The sequence below is a fragment of the Pogoniulus pusillus genome, chromosome 7 (genome assembly GCF_015220805.1).
Source record: "Pogoniulus pusillus isolate bPogPus1 chromosome 7, bPogPus1.pri, whole genome shotgun sequence".
NCBI classification, from domain to species: domain Eukaryota; kingdom Metazoa; phylum Chordata; class Aves; order Piciformes; family Lybiidae; genus Pogoniulus; species Pogoniulus pusillus.
The window spans coordinates 13,571,012-13,588,918 of NC_087270.1; the positions used below are offsets into that span (position 1 = coordinate 13,571,012).

Consider the following 17,907-nt stretch of genomic DNA (forward strand, 5'->3'; position numbering starts at 1 on the left):
GAGTGACTTAGGCAGCATAATTCAGCACTGTGTGGCTGCTGTAAACAAAAATGCGTAAAGGCAGATCGAAAGAAAGAGGGAGCACCTTTAAAGAAAGGCTTTTCTGGCATTTTCCCAGAGCCTTTCCACAATATTCTGCCACAGTCAAAAAAAAAAAAAAAAAAAAACAAAAAAACCCCACCCAAACCAAAAACCACACAACAAAAAAACCACACCTTATTATCAACAGAAAACACTTTCAATCCCATTCAGGAGATATATTTGCATCTCATCTCTGATAACTGTTGCAGCTGGTCAGAAGTCAATGTAATGCAAGTGGCAAGCATGATTTCAGTCCTATCTAATCTAAATCTAATCTGTGAACCTTGGTTTCCTTCAACCTAGAAGCTCCTGAGGAAAAAATGCAGTAGAGCAGGACTGTGAATGTAGGAGCCCCAAACCTCAAAGAGTTGCAGTGGCGCTTTATTGAGTGTTGCTAATCTGCATTTGTCTTATTGCTCACTCAAAAGAGCATTTAAACATATTCACTTATTAGCTGCAGTGGATTTTTGAGACACCTATCAAAAACCTGTCCTCCTTACAAAAAGCCTTTTTTGCCCCATTCTTAGGACTACCTAATATTACAACAACTGTCTAGTCTCCAGCATGCTCATATCTCCCAAACTCGATGAATCAAATTAACCACCAATTCTAGTGCAGTTCTTTTTCACAAAAGCACAGGAGGCAGCAAGTTACCATTCCTGAAGTTAACCCCAAGAACACTTATTTCTACTCCAATTTATTATGAAAAGATTTCACAGCAATGAAACCCCAGTCTCAAGTATCTGTACAAGCTAGAGGCTCACTTCCGTGACCGTTTGTGCTCCATCAGCAGTGCAATGAGCCTGTTCCGAAGGAATTTGATCTCCTTTGCATACGACTTGCAAAAGAGATCCTTCAGCCTTCCACGCAGAGCTGTTAGAGAAGGCAGGTTGTGGCAGCTGGGGATGTTCAGCATGCTCTCAAAGAACTCCTTCCACAGCTCAGCATTGGCAAGCCTGCAAAGCAACAAAAGAGAATCAAAAAACCTTCTTAATTCCATCTGTTAAAATGCTATTTCCTCTGCTGCTTCCTCAGAGACTGGAGCAACTGCAAGCATTGCTGTTACAAACAGCGTACCTCTGCTGGGGCACACTCCTAATGACCCAGAGGGATCAAGTTCTTTACCACGAGAGTGGTGGAGCACTGGAACAGGTTACCCAGGGAGATGGTTGAGGCCTCCTCCCTGGAGATATTCAAGGTAAGGCTCGACAGAGCTTGGGTAACCTGATCTAGTTGAGAATGTGCCTGCTTACTGCAAGGGTGGTTGGACTAGATGACTTTAAGCAGTTCCTTCAAACTATTCTGATTCTATGATTCCTCCTTGTTAGTTGTCATTTCCTCCTTCCTGGTAGCAAGAAACTGAGGACACTGTGCAACTCACATCTTAGGAGATGATCACAGCTCCCCAGCATGGTGGGGGGTGGAAGACACCTCTAGATATCATCTAGTCCAACTTCCCTGCTAAAGCAGGGTTGCCCATGATCACCTCCAAGCACATTTGAATCCCTCCAGAAGAGACTCCACAAGCTCTCTGGGTAGCCTGTTTCAGCACCCTCACTGGAAAGATTTTTTTCGTGTTCAGATGGAACCTGCTGGGTTCCAGTTTGTGCCCACTGGCCCTTGTCCTGCCACTGGGCACCACTGTAAAGAATCTGATCTGTTGACCCGCTGCCCTTTAGATATTGATGAGGATTGAGAAGATGCCCTCCCAGTCTGCTCTTCTCCAGCCTAAGCAGCCTCAGGTCTCACACCCTTTCCTCCTAAGAGAGATGCTCCAATTCCCTCAGTATCTTTGTAGTCTCTGCTGCACTGTCTCCAGTAATCCCTTGTCTCTCTTGAACTGGGGAGCCCAAAACTGGACCAAATGCTCTAGATGTTGCCTCACTATGAGTGGGAGGAAGGAGAACCTCCCTTGACCTGCTGGTCGCACTCTTCATGCACCTCCGCAAACCATTTGCCTTCTTGTGTTCACTTTGCTGGCTAACGGTGAAGGTCTTGTCCACCATCACTCCCAGATTCTTCTCTACAGAGCTGCATTCCACAGCAGAGCAATCCCTAACCTCTACTGGTGCATGGGGTTACTCCTCCCCAGGGACAGAACTCTGCCCTTGCTCTTGTTGAACTTCATGAGGTTAACCCTGTTCAGGTTAACTCACCACATGAACTGCTGAAACACCTGCTGTAAGACAGTGAATTTTATCAAGCATTTCCCACGTGCTGAATGCCCACAAGTTCTTAGGGCATCAAGAAGCACAAGTAACATCAGAAGTTGTGACAGAAACTAAGCACAGACAAGGTTTTGAAAAGATTTGACACTACCAACCTTCTGAAGGCTCCCCCAGGCTTCCAGATGCCATTTTCATTCTTCACTTGCATATAGGAACCAAAAAGCATGCAGTAGACCGTTGCTGCAATGCCAAAGTAGTCCGTCTAAACAAGGCAGAAAGAAGATTCCTGTTAACAAGCCATTAAGATCACTAAAAGCTAGCTGAAACACACTCAAGCAAAGGCAACAGGACAAGCTCTGGAGGAAGATGGTTCCAGTTTTTAAAAATCAGGATCATATTTTTAAAGCAACAAGCTGAAGCTACAACTCTGCCGCAAACGTCCAACATTTCTAAACTCCATTTATTCATGCTAGATGCGTATGGTAAGCTCCAAACATCCAAGCTGTCCACACAAGCTCCTACCTGGTAGTTCCATGGTCTCTGTGTCAGCATCTCAATGCACTGAAATCCAGATGTTTCACACTTGGCAGTAAATGCTGTACCTTCAGGAAAGAGTTTCATGTCTATACTCTGTCCCAAGTCAATGAGTGTCAAGCCATGGGAGAGACTATCTATGTCACATGCATCATTGTCCAGAAACCTTCAACCATAATGAAAAGAAGCAATTATTTAAGTATATCAAGGCTGTGACACCATGTTATGCTGGCATCTCAGGCAGCAAAGGGAAATACTTGCCTTTCTCCAAGTATGAAATTGTCAGGCTTAATGTCACCATGAATGATTTTGCAGCTGTGGAGCTCTTCCACCATATGAAGAATTTTTACAGTGAAGTAGATAACAAGTGCTTGAGGCATCACTTTCTCAGGAAGCTTTTTGTAAATGTTGATGGCATTCTGTACACAAAAAGATAAGGAAGAACCATCAGCTGCACAGAAACAGCTTCATATGGACTATCCACAGGTCCATGCTGAAAAACACAGTCCAGCAAGCAGCAAGTAGAGGGGACATCTGAACATTCTAACGTAACAGTACTGTAAAGAGAACACAGATGTTCCAGAATAGAAATTGATGCCACTTACCAGCAATGTTCCATAGCTGTAAAGCTCACCAACCAAAATGCTGCCATTTTGAAAGAAATGAGCAGAATAAAAGTGGATGTAGAGATGGTGAATACTTGGGTTGAGCCTTTCCACCAGTTGTGTTGCTATGTAGAACTCCCAAGGGTTGGCAGGCTTCTGAACCTGTAACCAAAAACTTTGTTTACTAGGAAAACCTACTAGCATTTAAAGCAGTTCCTTGTAGGCTAGTGGGGCTCCTTCTGTTGTTTTTTAATGTCAGAGCAGACATTTTCTTCTTAATCCAATAAACCACTTACATCTACAGGAATTAACCTCAGGTTCATAGATTTAATGATTAATCCTCTTGAATCACTTCACTTTCATGCCACTTTTCCATCCTAGCTCATATACTCTTTTGTATTGTTTAAAATGTCTATCTTCCTGCAACAATGATGCTTCTGCTGGCAAGAGGCATTTTGTGTCAGAGAAGGCTTTTGAAGACAAAACAAGAAAACCCTTCTGATTTTTTTCCCCTGCTACAGAGAATGGCAACGAGATTTATGAGGAAAGGCTGAAGGAAATGGAATTATTTAGTCTGGAGAACAGGAGGCTGAGGGGACACCACATTGCTCTCTACAAGTTTGTGAATGGAGGTTGGAGTGAGGTGGGGGTCAATCTCCAATCTCTAGTATCAGGTGATAGAATGAGAAGAAATGGCTGAAATTGTGCCAGGGGAGGTTTAGACTGGATATGAGTAAAAAAACCCCTTATTTACTAAAAGAGCCTTGGAATAGGCTGTATATGGAGGTGGTGGAGCCACCATGTCTGGAGGTGTTCAAGAAACATGTGGACATGGCACTTTAGGACATGGCTTAATGGCCATGATAGTGCTAAGTCAATGGTTGGACTTGATCATAGAGGTCTTTTTCAACCAAAACAATTCTATTTCCATACATTAAATAGCTGATGCTCAAAATGACCTTAAATTACCTTTACATACTCCTCAGTTACATACAAAACTCCTCAGTTTCTGCTGGAAGGTTAAATATTGCAATCCACAAAAGGATTCCAGAGGCAGATGTGATGTGGAGAGACTAAGAGTGTGTGCCAACTCAAATCTCACAACCACACTTCTGCCAGATTGCCATGCTGCACATGTGCCCCTTCAGTCAACAGCAGATGCAGGCATGTGCGACCTGGTATAACCCTCTGGCCTAAGCTGACCTCACAGTTACAGACTTTCCTTTTGGCATCAGCTCTGATGTAAACACACGCTATCATCTGTTGCTCATTTCTGCACTGAAGACGACAGGGCAGAGCAGAGAGAGTGAGCTACTCAATCTGCAACTGTTACCAAAACAAGCATGTTTATTAATAAAGGCACCCTAGAGAGGTGGCACCCAGCAAAGTCAACATGACAGCCAAGGGGCACCAAACAGTCTGGCTGCACAAAAGAACATTTGTGGCATGTACCTGGAACAAAGAGTGGCCCAAATCTTGTCATCAATATACAGACATTGCAATTTGCTATGGACTAAGGGCACTCACACAAGCAGCTGCCTTTGATCAGTTGAGGAAGCCTGGCTGTAATCTTAACTCCTTAGGATACCTTTGAGACTATTTTATAATAGAGATGAAGAAGAAATCAAGTCAAGAGCATAAACAACTTCCTGTGTAGAAGGGATCAGACATCACAGAACTCAACTGGAACACAGCTCTGAGGACAGAGCAACACGTTTTACTTCATAAAAAGGAGACTAAATCGAATCCACTCAGGGTAGATGTCATTATTCTAAGATTAATGAATTTTCCAAAGCTATTTGGAATCAATGTTACTTACCTTGCATATTGCTTTCGAATTGTTTCTAGGGTTACTTGCATCCAGTACGGAAACTTGATAGACTTGGGCAAAAGCTCCCTCTCCTACCAAGCAGTCCACGTGGAATGAGTTGGAACCTTTAAGAGAGTAATAACATTAAAGTCTGCTTGCAAATTTACCAGAGAGATATCAATACTCAAGGGAAAACAAATGAGTGAAAAAAGCACCAGCTTATATATACTATTTCTCTTATCTTCGCAGCACTCATGGAGGCAGACTAGCATAAAGTGTCACATGCCAAACTCCGGTGTTTCTAATTTAGTCTGACTCCTTGGAAGTAATCAAATTCCAAAGTACACTCCTTAAAAAGTAAACATTACTTGTATGACTTAAACATTATGTTGCAATCATGGTCGTACAGATTTTGTTGACACAAGAGGGCTGCCACTCTATACAAAGTTGAGGGGTTTGTCAGAGATTACTAAGAAAGGAAGATTAGGAAGATTCCCTGTGCAGAATGTCAAATTAAAGATGCTTATGCTACCAAAGATCAACAACCACCCCAGGTCTAACTTAAAATCTGAGGTTTGCATAACCTGGATACACATGGAAGTAAACTGAATTAGAAAAAAATACTTCAGAGGTTCCCAGAAAAAAAATCAAGTTCTGCTTTCCAATGAAACATTTAACATAGCTCTTACCCAATGGGAGTTCAGCCTTCAGTATGATGGGTGGAAGTGTAGATTTCCATTCAAAGTAGTTGGTATAGGTGTGGAGTGGTTTGGGAAGCTCTGACAGGAATTTGCAAATTAATTCCTTATCCCAAGGGTTCTCAACAAGGACTTCAAAGACAGAAGAAAAATATTTAAGCTAAAAGCAAAGAGTTATTTTAAAGGGGTAACACAAGCTTAAACTTCAATAAGTATTACTGAATTTAAACAAAAAAAACCACAAAAAAAGAAAAATCAAGAAGGGATAAAGTTAAGTATTCCTCAATTCTGACAATCCATCTTTTATACTTATGCTTTTCCTGGTAAAGCTACACAGAAAGACAGATGCTTCTAAAGAATATGAGTCTCAACTAGCAAATAACCCTTAGGCAGTCCCAGGTACTCCTGTACTTTGGGATGTCTTTGGCATCATGTAACAGGTACAACCCATGCTTGTCCTGCCCTCTATCACTTGTCCACATGCAGCAATCACCTTTCAGGAGGCACAAGGACAGGTCGCTCACTGCAGTGACCACTTTCATGCTGGAAAAAAAGCAGTGCTGCAAAAACATGACACTGCTCTGGTCTCAAACTTGGATGGCAGAAAAATCACAGGCAATGCTTTGTACCTGCAGGTCTAACACTCAAGGCTGTCCTGTTCTGCTCAGCTACAGACAGCTTTTCATGGGAAGCTTTGTCCACCCCTAGAGAGCAGGAATACTCCATTCTGTCCGTGGCAGTCTGCTCAGGTAATCTTTGAGAAGAAGCTGCAACAACTCCTTGAGTTTTGATTCTTTGCAGCTCTCCTTGTTCTGCAAGATGTCCAAGAACAGGGCTGCATATTGAAAACAAAACATTATTAGCTGACAGTCCTGCTGTGGGATTTGTGCATCTTCAGTAAACAAAAAGGTGTCAGATATCTGCACTTGCAACTTTAACCATAACCAACATTAATAAAATGGACATATCTAAAGAAAACAAGATCCGATCATATTGTGCTATTCATAGCCTAATAACTTTCAAGTTATTAACCAGCAAGTTGAGCCAATATTGAAAAGAAATCAGCAGTTTTACATGCAGAGCTGCTAATGCTTTCTGGATTGTTAATGCCAAATTTAAACACATTAGAAAACTTAAATAATAGGAACATTTTTAGAGGCATTACTACCATTCCCAGGTTCATTTAACCCCAGCAAGTGCTGTGATCCAACAGATGTGTTGCAGCTCTAAGAGTCGTCAGTCTGACACAAATACATCAGCCCCTGATGCCTTGGAAAGTTTGAATCAAGAGCAGCACAGCAAACCTGCTTGCCCTGGCAGAGATATAACCAGCATTCTCAAGCCTTGAAAAATCGTGATGTACCTGAGCTTCTTAGTTTTTGTCTGCTTGTGCAGTTCTTCAGAAAACTCCAAATCCATTTGTGGCAAGTCATCTCCACAGGCTGGACAGAGGGAGCAGCAACAACAGAAAATGTTTATTTTCCCCAAAGGCAACCATATTTAGAGTACTCTTACCCAGAAAAGAAGGCTAAGTTGCACTGCAGTTGTGAAAGCTGCTCAGGTATACTTTTTCTGTTCTAGTTTTTGAGGGTTGGACTAGATGACCTTTGAAAGTCCCTTTCAACCCAGACCACTCTGTGACATTTTAAAAACATAAGCATAAAGATAATATCTTGATTTTAGGGAATGTATTCTAGGACTAAAGAGGGGTAGACAAATATAAAGGTGTCCCCAGAAGATGGTGCTGGGATTTCAGTCAGTTTTTGGACTATTTACAACCTCTTAGCACTGTTCAGAGCAGCAGTTCACCAGCCCAGTCAAAGCCTCTCGTCCTTACCACCTTCTCTTATTCCCTCAGTTAGAGACTCTGAGAAAGTTTGGAAATCAGGGCAGTGAGGGAGTTATTAAGGGCTGAATTTGATGTTCTTGACCTCATTATTTTACCTTTGTCATCCAAAGCTTGCCGTGAATGTGACGAGAGGTAACTAAACGGCGTTGACACAAGCTGGGCAGCTCGTGCAAAGTCTCTCGTGTTGTTTGGACTGGGAGCTAACGTTTTATTATTGCTTGGTACATTCCACACTGTATAATCATCCTTCAAGAACTCTGGTGTCCCTGCTTCTTTCTAGAGGAAAAAAAAAATCAATATATAAAAATATAAAAGTTAAGCCATCAGAATTATGCTGCCAGAGCTGCCCCATAACCTACCAACAGCCTCTGCAGCCAGTTTTGACAACATTGAGTCTGCCTGTGTCAATTCATAGCATTAGAAGAATAAAACAATGACAATATAACCTAAATCACAGCTAAGTTTTGTGGTGGGCCCAAATGTTGGAGACAATCAACACTACAGGAAAATACATGACAACAAAAAAACTGATGTAACAGTCTGAAAAAGGCCATCTCGTTACTTAGTGACTGCATATATCCAAGCAGACTGAAGTTTTTTGGCCATAGAAACTGTTAGGTGGTTATTAGAACATTTAAGTGTCTCTTGATTCCTGTCCTTTCCCCCCAAACCCGATGCCAAATCCACACAGCTGCAGTCAGATTTGTTCTAGAAGGTCTCCAGTATGGAGCTCCTAGAAGTGCTGCAAAAATTAACAATTGGAAAAGTTCATCTCATTGACAGGAGGTGGGAAAAGGTATCTAGGCTTCAGCTAGGTCTCAATCCTAAGAATGTTGCACAAGTGGGACAGAAGTAAATATGACCACCTCTGATATCCCCTGTAACTATGTAACCCATTTCCAAGAGTAATTCTAGCAATAAGATCAAATACTCACTTCTGTAGCCATTGTACAGTCAGTCAAGGGACGCTGTCCAATAGTTCTGAGCTCTTCTGGCTTGTTTCCATGCTGTGGGATCCTGAGAAAACAGGTAGTTTAGAGTAGCTTTTCCCCAGGAACTTCCCCAGACATCACAACAAAGATTTTTTGTTGTTTTTTTTGTGTTTGTTTGGTTTGGTTTTTGTTAAAGACTTATATTTGCAGATACTGTGAGAAGTCGCAGTTGCTCATAGAAACAAGCTACCCATAGCCATTTGGAAGATTAATCACATCAAGCACACTGTCCAAAGAGGGAAGTTGTGCAATTTGACAGAGAAGCAGCTACAGCTTTCTCATTCCACTTCCAGGCAGCTGCTAGTGACTGATTCAAGCCAATCCTGATGCAGCAAATACAGTCACAGCAAGTTACATGAAACAAAATACACCAAACTTTTTTCCTCCTTACCTACTGTTCTCTTTTTCATTCTCATCTTCAAAGATAGAAAATGCAGGTGTGACAGGAGCAACAATATTAAGTTTCAGACTTCCATCAGGCTCTTAAAAGATAAATGAAGATATTATTTTCAACCAGCAAAGATTACATGAACAGACATGTTTCCAACCCAAACAAGAACAATTATGACCATGACTGCATCTAGACAGACCAGAAGCATCCTTAGAATCCCAACTCAAATCATGTCTTACAAGCTCTTGGAAATGAGAACCATTTTTTCAGCTCAAAACCAAGACTGGCCAGAGTACAGATGCCTTCTTGGCTGCCTCTGACCAATTGTGAAGTATCTGTGCTCACTGTTGGCTGCCTGCTTTTCAGACACTTCTAACTGTCACAACAGGTTGGTGATTCATACACTAAGACCCAGCCTGCAAAGTGTTTAAGAGGAAAGCTTTACTCTTCTCAAAGTCAGGTTTAAAAAGCAAAGAAGTCCCTACAGAGAAGCAATACGTTCAATACACACATTAATAGGCTTGCTAATAGCAAATGCTTTTGACATTTGTGTCCAAAGAAGAACAATGAAGCTGGTGAAGGGTCTAGGACACAAGTCTAACAAGGAGTGGCTGAGGGAAATGTTTAGCCTGGAGAAAAGGAGGCTCAGGAGAGACCTCCTTGCTCTCTACTCCTTGAAAGGAGGTTGGAGTGAAGTGGGAGTTGGTCTGTCCTTCCAAGGAACAAGCAATGGGACAAGAGGAAAGAGGCTCAAGGTGTGGAAGTTTAGGTTGCACATGAGGAACAATTACTTCCCAAAAAGTATTGTCAAGCCTCAGAACAGGCTGCTGAGGGAAGTATTGGTGTCACCATCCCTGAAGATATTTAAAAGATGTGTACATCAAAATTTAGCACCCACCAGAAAACTGACATAATTATTAGGAAAGAAGTGTTTTCTTCACTCCACACCTGCTCAAACAATGCCAAATTATGAAGACTACCGAGAGAGATAAAAAGAAAGAGAAGAGGAGAAGCAGTAGACTGAAAAAAAAAACCCAGCAATGCTCACTGTGGTTTTTACAGAAGACTTCGAATTGCTCCTCGCTTTCATTAAGAGACAACTCAGGCAAGATGGGTGTTTGAAACATATCCATGAGAAATCCTAGAAGAAATAAACCCCACAAGAACGTATCACCCTCAGTAAGGGCCAGAGTTTTTTCCATTGCATATAGTCAAATCAAACGTCAATTTATTATCACTTAGGGAATTAATTTAAAGACTAGACAACTGAGTAAACACATGAAGAACTGAACTGGCCAACACCTACTTGGAGAGAACACAAAAAAAAAATCAATAAGGCCAAGACGAGCTCTCAAGTTTGCCTAAAGGAGCAAAACCACTACTTTTAATCTGGTTATAATTTCAACAGATTCAGCTGCAGTAGTGTGTCCCATGGTAACAGCCTTACTAACAAACCAGAACATGGCAGAAGAGTACAAAAGGGATCAGGCATATTGTTACTCCATCAGGATATTATTACTCCATTATCTGGCTTCACAAGACAACTACCATTTCCCTTTTAGAATTTTGAAGAAGGAATGTATAGAATTGACAACATCCTTTAAATAATCAAAGGCCTTTTACCTAAGTCAGCTTTAGAGTAAGCTCAACGGCAATAGTTGTCTTAGGAACCTCCTAACACTCTTCCACAGTGGTTTGTTGTAGGTCTTTGTTTCAGAAATACATTTGGGAATACTAGGCAATATCCATGTGAAATAAGGATGTTATTCCAGATACTTACCTAATGCTTCCTTCGTATGAACTGTAGGTGAAGGTTGCACTTTGAATGGTGTTGCCTGCATTGCTCCTCCCAATGAGGTGTTTGGAGTAGTGTGAGAAGCAAAGGAAGAATTTCCACCTCTAGATGCTAGAAATGAGAACAACAAGGTCATTTCTGAAGCAGTCTGGGATTGTTTATTAACATTTCAGTAGCCAGCAAAACATTAGTAGAAGTAAACAAGATTAGTAGCAGGATGACAATCCAGAGTTCTAGGAGATTTTGGCTTTTTCAGAGATCTGCTTGGAGGGTTCCTAAGGGAGATTACCCTGAAGAACAAGAGAGACCTTGGACAACTGGGCGGCCTCTGAGGACTCCATGAGTTCACAGGAATGATCCATTATCCACAAAGTCAAGCAGACAGGAAGCCAACAAGGACTAACAGTGAACTCCCAACCAAGCTCAAACAAAACCAAATTGCACAGAAGGTGGAAACAAGGACTGGCTCCATGGAACAGACAGAGACATTACTCAAACATGCAGGGATGGAGGTAGGAAAGTCAAAAAGCTTAGCTAGGGTTGGAACTAACAGCCACATGCCAATGACAATAACACCAATAGCACTGGTCTTTATCAAAACTGGGCTTATTACCTTCTTTCATATCCACAGAAGCAGTCAGTCCAGCAGCTGTCTTATTAGGATGCCTTCAAAGGAAAGACTAAGAACATTAGCTTGAAATAAAAGCATTAGTTCAGGACTTTGCAGTACTGCACTCTAAACAGCAAAGAGGCCTTTCCCAGCCCAGAACAAAGGAAATATCCCAGACAGACAGCAACTAGTGAGTGAGACCTCCCGTGCCCCCAGCGAGTGATTCTTTCTAGCCACACAAATGAAGAATACAATAGATATTTAGGATATTATTAGACACTGCCTCTCAAAAGTTTCTTACACAGTTGGCAGTAGTGATAAAAACTGAAAGACAGCATAATCCTTTAAAAGATTACAATGCAGGCATTAAACACTCTTCTTGGACACAGTTTGCCTCCAAGATGAACGGCAACTGGTTTAACGTCTTCTTGTTGGCCAAGCCTACTCAGCCATGCTGGCTTTGCCAGTCTAAGCTCTCCCTCTGTCCCTCAATTTTGTTTTCTGTATTAGCCAAGCCTCACAAGCAAGAGTGCAAAAGATAAATACAAATACTTTTCTTCTCTGGAGACCTTTGTATTCAAGATATAATGTGTGAGATCTGCACAATAAGCATATCCTGCTGTTTATTTCAGGCATACCAGGGACAATGCTAATTACTTCAGTTATACTGAATTTTCTCTTAGTTGTAACAACTAAAATAGAGTTAAAGGAATTAAAAATTGAAATGAAGATTGTAAGTTGTGTAAATTTGACCTGTTTCCATGGCCTAGTTCATTTTTTTGGTTTTTTTTTTTTCAGATGAGGAAGAAAGGGCCATTTTTCTTAGTTAATTGTCAGCTGAAGTGTGGATACAGAAGAGCACACAGATTTAGCCTATCTCTACATACTGTTCTCCAGAGCTTAGATTCAGAGCTGAGTCAGGATGTGCCTGTTCCTGGGCTGAAACATTACTGAATGGAGGATGCAACAAACTCTTCTGGACTTCTCCAAGCTCTAGCTGAGTTTTGGCTGCATTCTTCGTATATGTTGTTTCCCACAGAGTGGTTGATGCCATCTGGTGGTCCATGGGCTTCCCTGACTGCAGTGAGAGAGCAGTGAATAAAACACTTGACTGAGGCTGGTCTGGCACTAGATCTCACATGTTTTGCAGATACGAACTTTGACAAGGTGCCATCTGGTTCTGCTCTAGAGCTGCACTGAGCATCAAATGTGGATAACATCTTAAGGGATGAGAAATGTTCTTTTACTCTCAGACATCCCACCCACACACGTAGCCATTACCATTTTCCCCTTTATTTCTGCACTAGAACAGTTTCTCATGCATAAAAGAACATCTATATGCATCAGGTATTGCAACCTGCACCTCCAGATTTGGTTAATAATCTACTCCGGTTACTGTCTAATTTGGGTGAACTAAGTTTATAAAGAGTTCTCCTGTTGATCACCTACTTACCACCATCTCATTTGGTTTAGCTGACGCTGCAGATGCTGGTTCCAGTCTAGCTCTCTCCAAGCTTTTAGTGATCTGGGTAAGCTGTTCCAGCTTCTGCTCCAGGGCTTGCAGTTCAAGGACAGCTGATTCTTTCTTCCTTATGGAGTTTTTTTCCCCTTCTTCTGAAGATTAAACAATAGTATTAAGTGAAACAGTTAATCATTATCCAGATAAGTTTCTCAACACAGACAATACAAACTGCTTGAATTTAACATTTAGATACATGGCCTGTACAATAGGATGACATTCAGCTCTGGAGGCATAAGTTTAAGAGGTGCAGATATTTCTCACATGTGCAACTTTTCAGTCTTCATCTCTTAAGTGAGTGCTACACACCACTCTCAGCACTGGTATTTTGGTTTTGCTTTCCTCCTTGGTCTGTTTGAAAGCCTACTAGTTTTTCCTCCAAAATTTCCACATTCAGTCAACAGAGGTATTGCCTCCAATTCTAAACTTTGCCTTTTCTGTACCTGAAGACCATCCCGCCTACAATTATGTCACCACTGATTATAGAGTTGGAAGACCTTTAAGATCATCAAGCCCAACCATTAACCCAGGACTACCAGGATTATTGGAAGGCCAAGTGAGACTCTTGGCTGCAGCATGCCTTTGGTTGACTGGGGCCAGGGACAAAGCATAACATCAGACATAACCATATGACAGTTTAAAGAGTTCTGATTACAGCCTACTGACAGGAACGAAGATCATCTCCATCTTTAACTACAGACGGCAGAGCTCGCATCATTACTGCAATGAGTGGCTCACTTTCATCAGAAGAAACACCAATCCCTATGACAATCTAGGTCGGAAAAGAAACTCAAGGGATCATCTAAAGCAGTAAATACTGATGTCAATTTTTTGGCGCATTATTTGACATTTTCCAATCTTGCCCAACCCCATTTTTGTACAGAGACACTAATGTGGGCTTCAAGGAAGTTTTCAGGCTTCAGGAGAGAGGTTGAAAACACAGAAATGCAGCCAAGTTTTCCAAGAACATGAGAATGTTTCTGAAATAGCCAGATGGAAAGAACAGAATACCCCATTCTTGCTGTCTTCTGAGGCGCTCATATTTCTTCAAGTATCTCTTGGCTCTCAGCTCCTCAAATGAAAGTTCAGATCCTTCACATACAAGCAGATTTTTATTGTACATTGCAATCTGCTCACATTCCACAACGGCAGAGGATGACTTAGGAAAAACTTCAGATTTGGAGATGTACGTAACATACTTTCTGTGAGGGAAAAATGAGAAAGCTCTATTCGAGTGTATCAGATTTAGCCTGGAGTGTGCTTATTTTCCCCACAGTGTGACTTTAAAAAAAACCCAAACACTTACATTTCTTCTCCTCCAGAACAGGACTGAGCACCAGCAGAATCGGGACCCTAAAGCAGGGCAGGTGGGAAAAAAAAAAAAGAAAGAATTCCAGTATTATAGTTAACTGCCCATTTTGACAAGATTAGTAACAACAAAGTCTCTAATAATTAATTCTGATTGAAGTCACAACAATTAAGTCCATGATCACTATCAGTGCCTGAGGAGGTTCATACTGAAGGTTTAGCCATAGAACAGTCTGCTATAATCTCTGAGAGTTTTTGGAAGACAAACAAGCTCCTAGAGAACTTTGTGAGAGATCTAGCTCCAGAAACTGCTATCCAGGACATTAGAACTAGCTGAATTGTTAGTTCAATAAAAAAAAAAAAAAAAACAAACCAGGAGTGCTATAGATTTCTTGGGTTTCTGGAGAACAGACCCACCAAATTTCTTCCTTTGATAACTTATTCACCCTCAGGGAACAAAGAGCAGACATAGTAAGTTTCAATCTCTGTTCTACCATCTAAGGTATCTTTCAAGTGTTTGCAGAAAATACCAAACAAAAAACCACCAACCAACTGACGACCAGCCAAGAGAATTCTCTTCTTCCTCTGGCTTTATCTTTTATTCATTCTTAAAGAGGATCTTGTAATGTCTAAGTGACCCATTATTAGTCACCTGATTTTTGCAAGCATACGCTGGGTCATTAAGACTTGAAACACCTTTTCGAGGAGCCATTTGATTTGCAGCATGCGAAGTTTGAAGTGGTTTTACAGTCACAGCATCTGGGACAGATAAAACAGGTTTGCATTAATGAGAGGAAACAATGTTCTCATTTATGATTTTCTATTAGCTTTAAGCACTGGAAAACTGTCTTGTTTTGAATACATGTGCCTTTAAGAATTATAAATATGGACAGGAAACAAGTTTAAAAAAAGTTTACATGAAACTTATTTTCTTCAGTCACAAAATTCATTAATTAAAGTGAAAGATTAATCAAACTGAGCTCTATCTCATAGATATCTTTAGCCTCACCTTGAACAGGAGTCGTCCCAGGATCATAGTTCTGAAGAAAGCTAAATTGCAAGAAATGGCAGTCATTACCTTTAAGTTACCTGTGCCTCATTCTCCCACCCCCCCAAGAACCTTTGATTTCCCTTTGCAGTCATCATGCCATGAAATTTAACACCAAAACACCCAGGTTTGTTACAAGATGCTTGCTACTATGTACAGACGTTGGTGTCACATTCTCTAAAAGAGAGGACCACAATAGGGAGCAGCATTGGGTCCATTTTCTCACACAGCCTCACGGTAAACACCAAGAGAAGCACAGGCAGTTAACAGGGTGAGCTACAGCCAATTAATACAATGTGGAAGTATACAGATGTCCCTAACTTGAAAAGCTGTGTTTCATTATCATGGCAACTTATTTCAGCTTTCAAGTAATGAAGCTCACAGAGAGTAATTTCAAGGCAGGCTGCTTGAAGCAGGCTAGGCCATGCACCTTTATAGTCTGGATAAACTTAACAGACACTACATGGGAAATAAATCAGTTAAGGAATTTTCTTTCTGGGCATTACCTCACTCTTTCTCAATACACTTTTCAGAACATTTGAACATTGAACAGCAAATAAATGTTAAATTTATACTTGCCTTTAACAAAAACATAACACCATCTAAAGAGCTCAATAAGTAGAAGATGAATGAGAATTACCAATACAGCTGTTGCAAGTTCTCTCGTGGCTGTGCCTGGTTGTGAAGTCCTTTCTGAAGGACAGCTCCTGCACACTGCACATTGCCTTCATTTACAAGCTGCTGAGCCCAAGCAACATAAAAATTAGATGCCTTCACACCAACTCCTTGTCCATATAAGTAGTCAAAATACTGGCAAGGAGAACTGATGAACTTTGCCTGCACGAGATAAAGATGCATAAGAGATGCATAAGCCACAAGTAATTTCGAAAACGTCCACAGAAGTTGCAGGAAAAAAATAATTAAAACTCTTTAGTTACAATCCTGTGAAAGCATTATTTTCTAAAGGTAAAGACAGCTAGTAAATACAATGCCTCTCATCAGCTAAGCAGTTTAACAACACAGCTTAAACAAAGTTATCCTTCAGCAAGACAAAAAAGCTCTCAGGACTCCTGCAAGAGGAATACATCTTAATTCCACCCATCATAGAGTGGTTTGAGTTTTGGAAAAGATTTTTCAAAGTCCACCCTGCCCCTGCAGTCAGCAGGGACATCTTCAACTAGATAAGGTAGCTCAGAGTCCCATCCAATCTGACCTGGAATGTGTCCAAGGATGGGGCTTCTACCATCTCTCTGAGCAACCTGTGCCAGTGTATCATTATCTTCATAGTAAAAAAACAAAAATCTTCTATCTAGTATAAATCTTCCCTCTCTTAGTTCCCTCTGTCCTGTCACAACAGTCCCTGCTAAAAAAATTCTGTTCCCATCTTTCTTATCCGCCCCCTTTAAGTGCTGAAAGGCCACAGTAAGGTCTCCCAGGATCCGTTCCAGCAGTCCCAACTCTCTCACCCCCTCCTCACAGCAGAATAGTTCTAGCCCTCTGACCACTTTTGTGGCCTCCTCCAGACCTGCTCCTTTTCTTTCCACAGCTCTTTGCAGTCACAGAACTACAGAACGCTGTGACAACCTTCATTTTTTAGGACAGCTTAACTCCCCAGACTAGCACATACCTACCAGCTTAATACAGTAGTTAACGAATCTTGGATCCTGGTGGTACCTCTTGTCGCTTAAAAAGACCTTCACAAGCTGTTCCAGGAGACTGGGCAGACGGTTTTGTTTTTCTTGAAGGGGAAGACATCCTTCTACCCACTGTGCGTACCTGAAACACACCCAAGCCGGTTACAGCCCCGCCGTGGCCCCAGCAGCCATGTCAATATCCGAGCCCGGGGAGTGCTGACCTGTCCCACGGCTCCAGCGGGTCTGCCCCTTCGTAGTTCAGTATTTGAGCCTCGTAGTTTCTGCAAGGCAAGAGGGCAGGTCAGGCTGGGCCGGCGGTAGGAGAGGCAGGTCTGGGAGCTGACCGCTTTCAGCCCCACCGAAACGTTAACTACCCCACAACCCCGGCGGCAAGACCGCGGCCTGTACTCTTCTCGCTCCCCTGAGCCCCCTCCAGCACCCGCCCCAACATTCCTCCAACCGGTGGCCGAGCAGCTCCGATGCTCTCCCCACACCGAGCAGCCCTAGCGTACCGCTGGAGCCCGGGGCGGCGCTCACCTCACCATCCCCTCCATGGCCCGGCCGCACAACGGCCGCGCAGTTCAAACCCTCCGCACAGGCGCGCCGCGGCCCCGCGCCGCCTCCCCATTGGCCGCCGGCCGGGCCGAGAGCCCCGCCTGGAGCCCGCCCCCAGCGGCCGCTTCCTCGGCTTGGTCCGCGCCCTGCTGCCGGCAGCCCGAAACCAACCCGGGCTCACGCAGGCTATTCTGCTGGAAAAGGCCTTTAAGATCATCGAATCCAACCATTACCAAACTATGCCTAGTCTGGTGTAAGACCGTGCCCCTCAGCACCACACCTGCGTGTCTTCTGAACACCTCCAGGGATG

The 17,907-nt window shown here is 42.3% G+C and overlaps 1 protein-coding gene across 1 annotated transcript; it reads right to left on the minus strand.

Moving 5' to 3' along the window:
- Positions 1–731: 731 nt before the first annotated feature.
- On the minus strand, positions 732–17,639 carry BUB1 (BUB1 mitotic checkpoint serine/threonine kinase). Its single transcript, XM_064145955.1, is given in 25 exon segments — positions 732–1,037; positions 2,405–2,511; positions 2,772–2,949; positions 3,045–3,202; positions 3,389–3,550; positions 5,208–5,323; positions 5,888–6,028; positions 6,526–6,731; positions 7,260–7,338; positions 7,841–8,021; positions 8,681–8,762; positions 9,129–9,219; positions 10,177–10,269; positions 10,909–11,034; positions 11,537–11,589; positions 12,421–12,753; positions 12,979–13,147; positions 14,064–14,254; positions 14,359–14,405; positions 15,013–15,119; positions 15,370–15,410; positions 16,049–16,245; positions 17,040–17,184; positions 17,264–17,323; positions 17,580–17,639. Coding segments are annotated over 25 exon segments (3,276 nt in total). The 5' UTR covers positions 17,597–17,639; the 3' UTR covers positions 732–841.
- Positions 17,640–17,907: the final 268 nt, after the last annotated feature.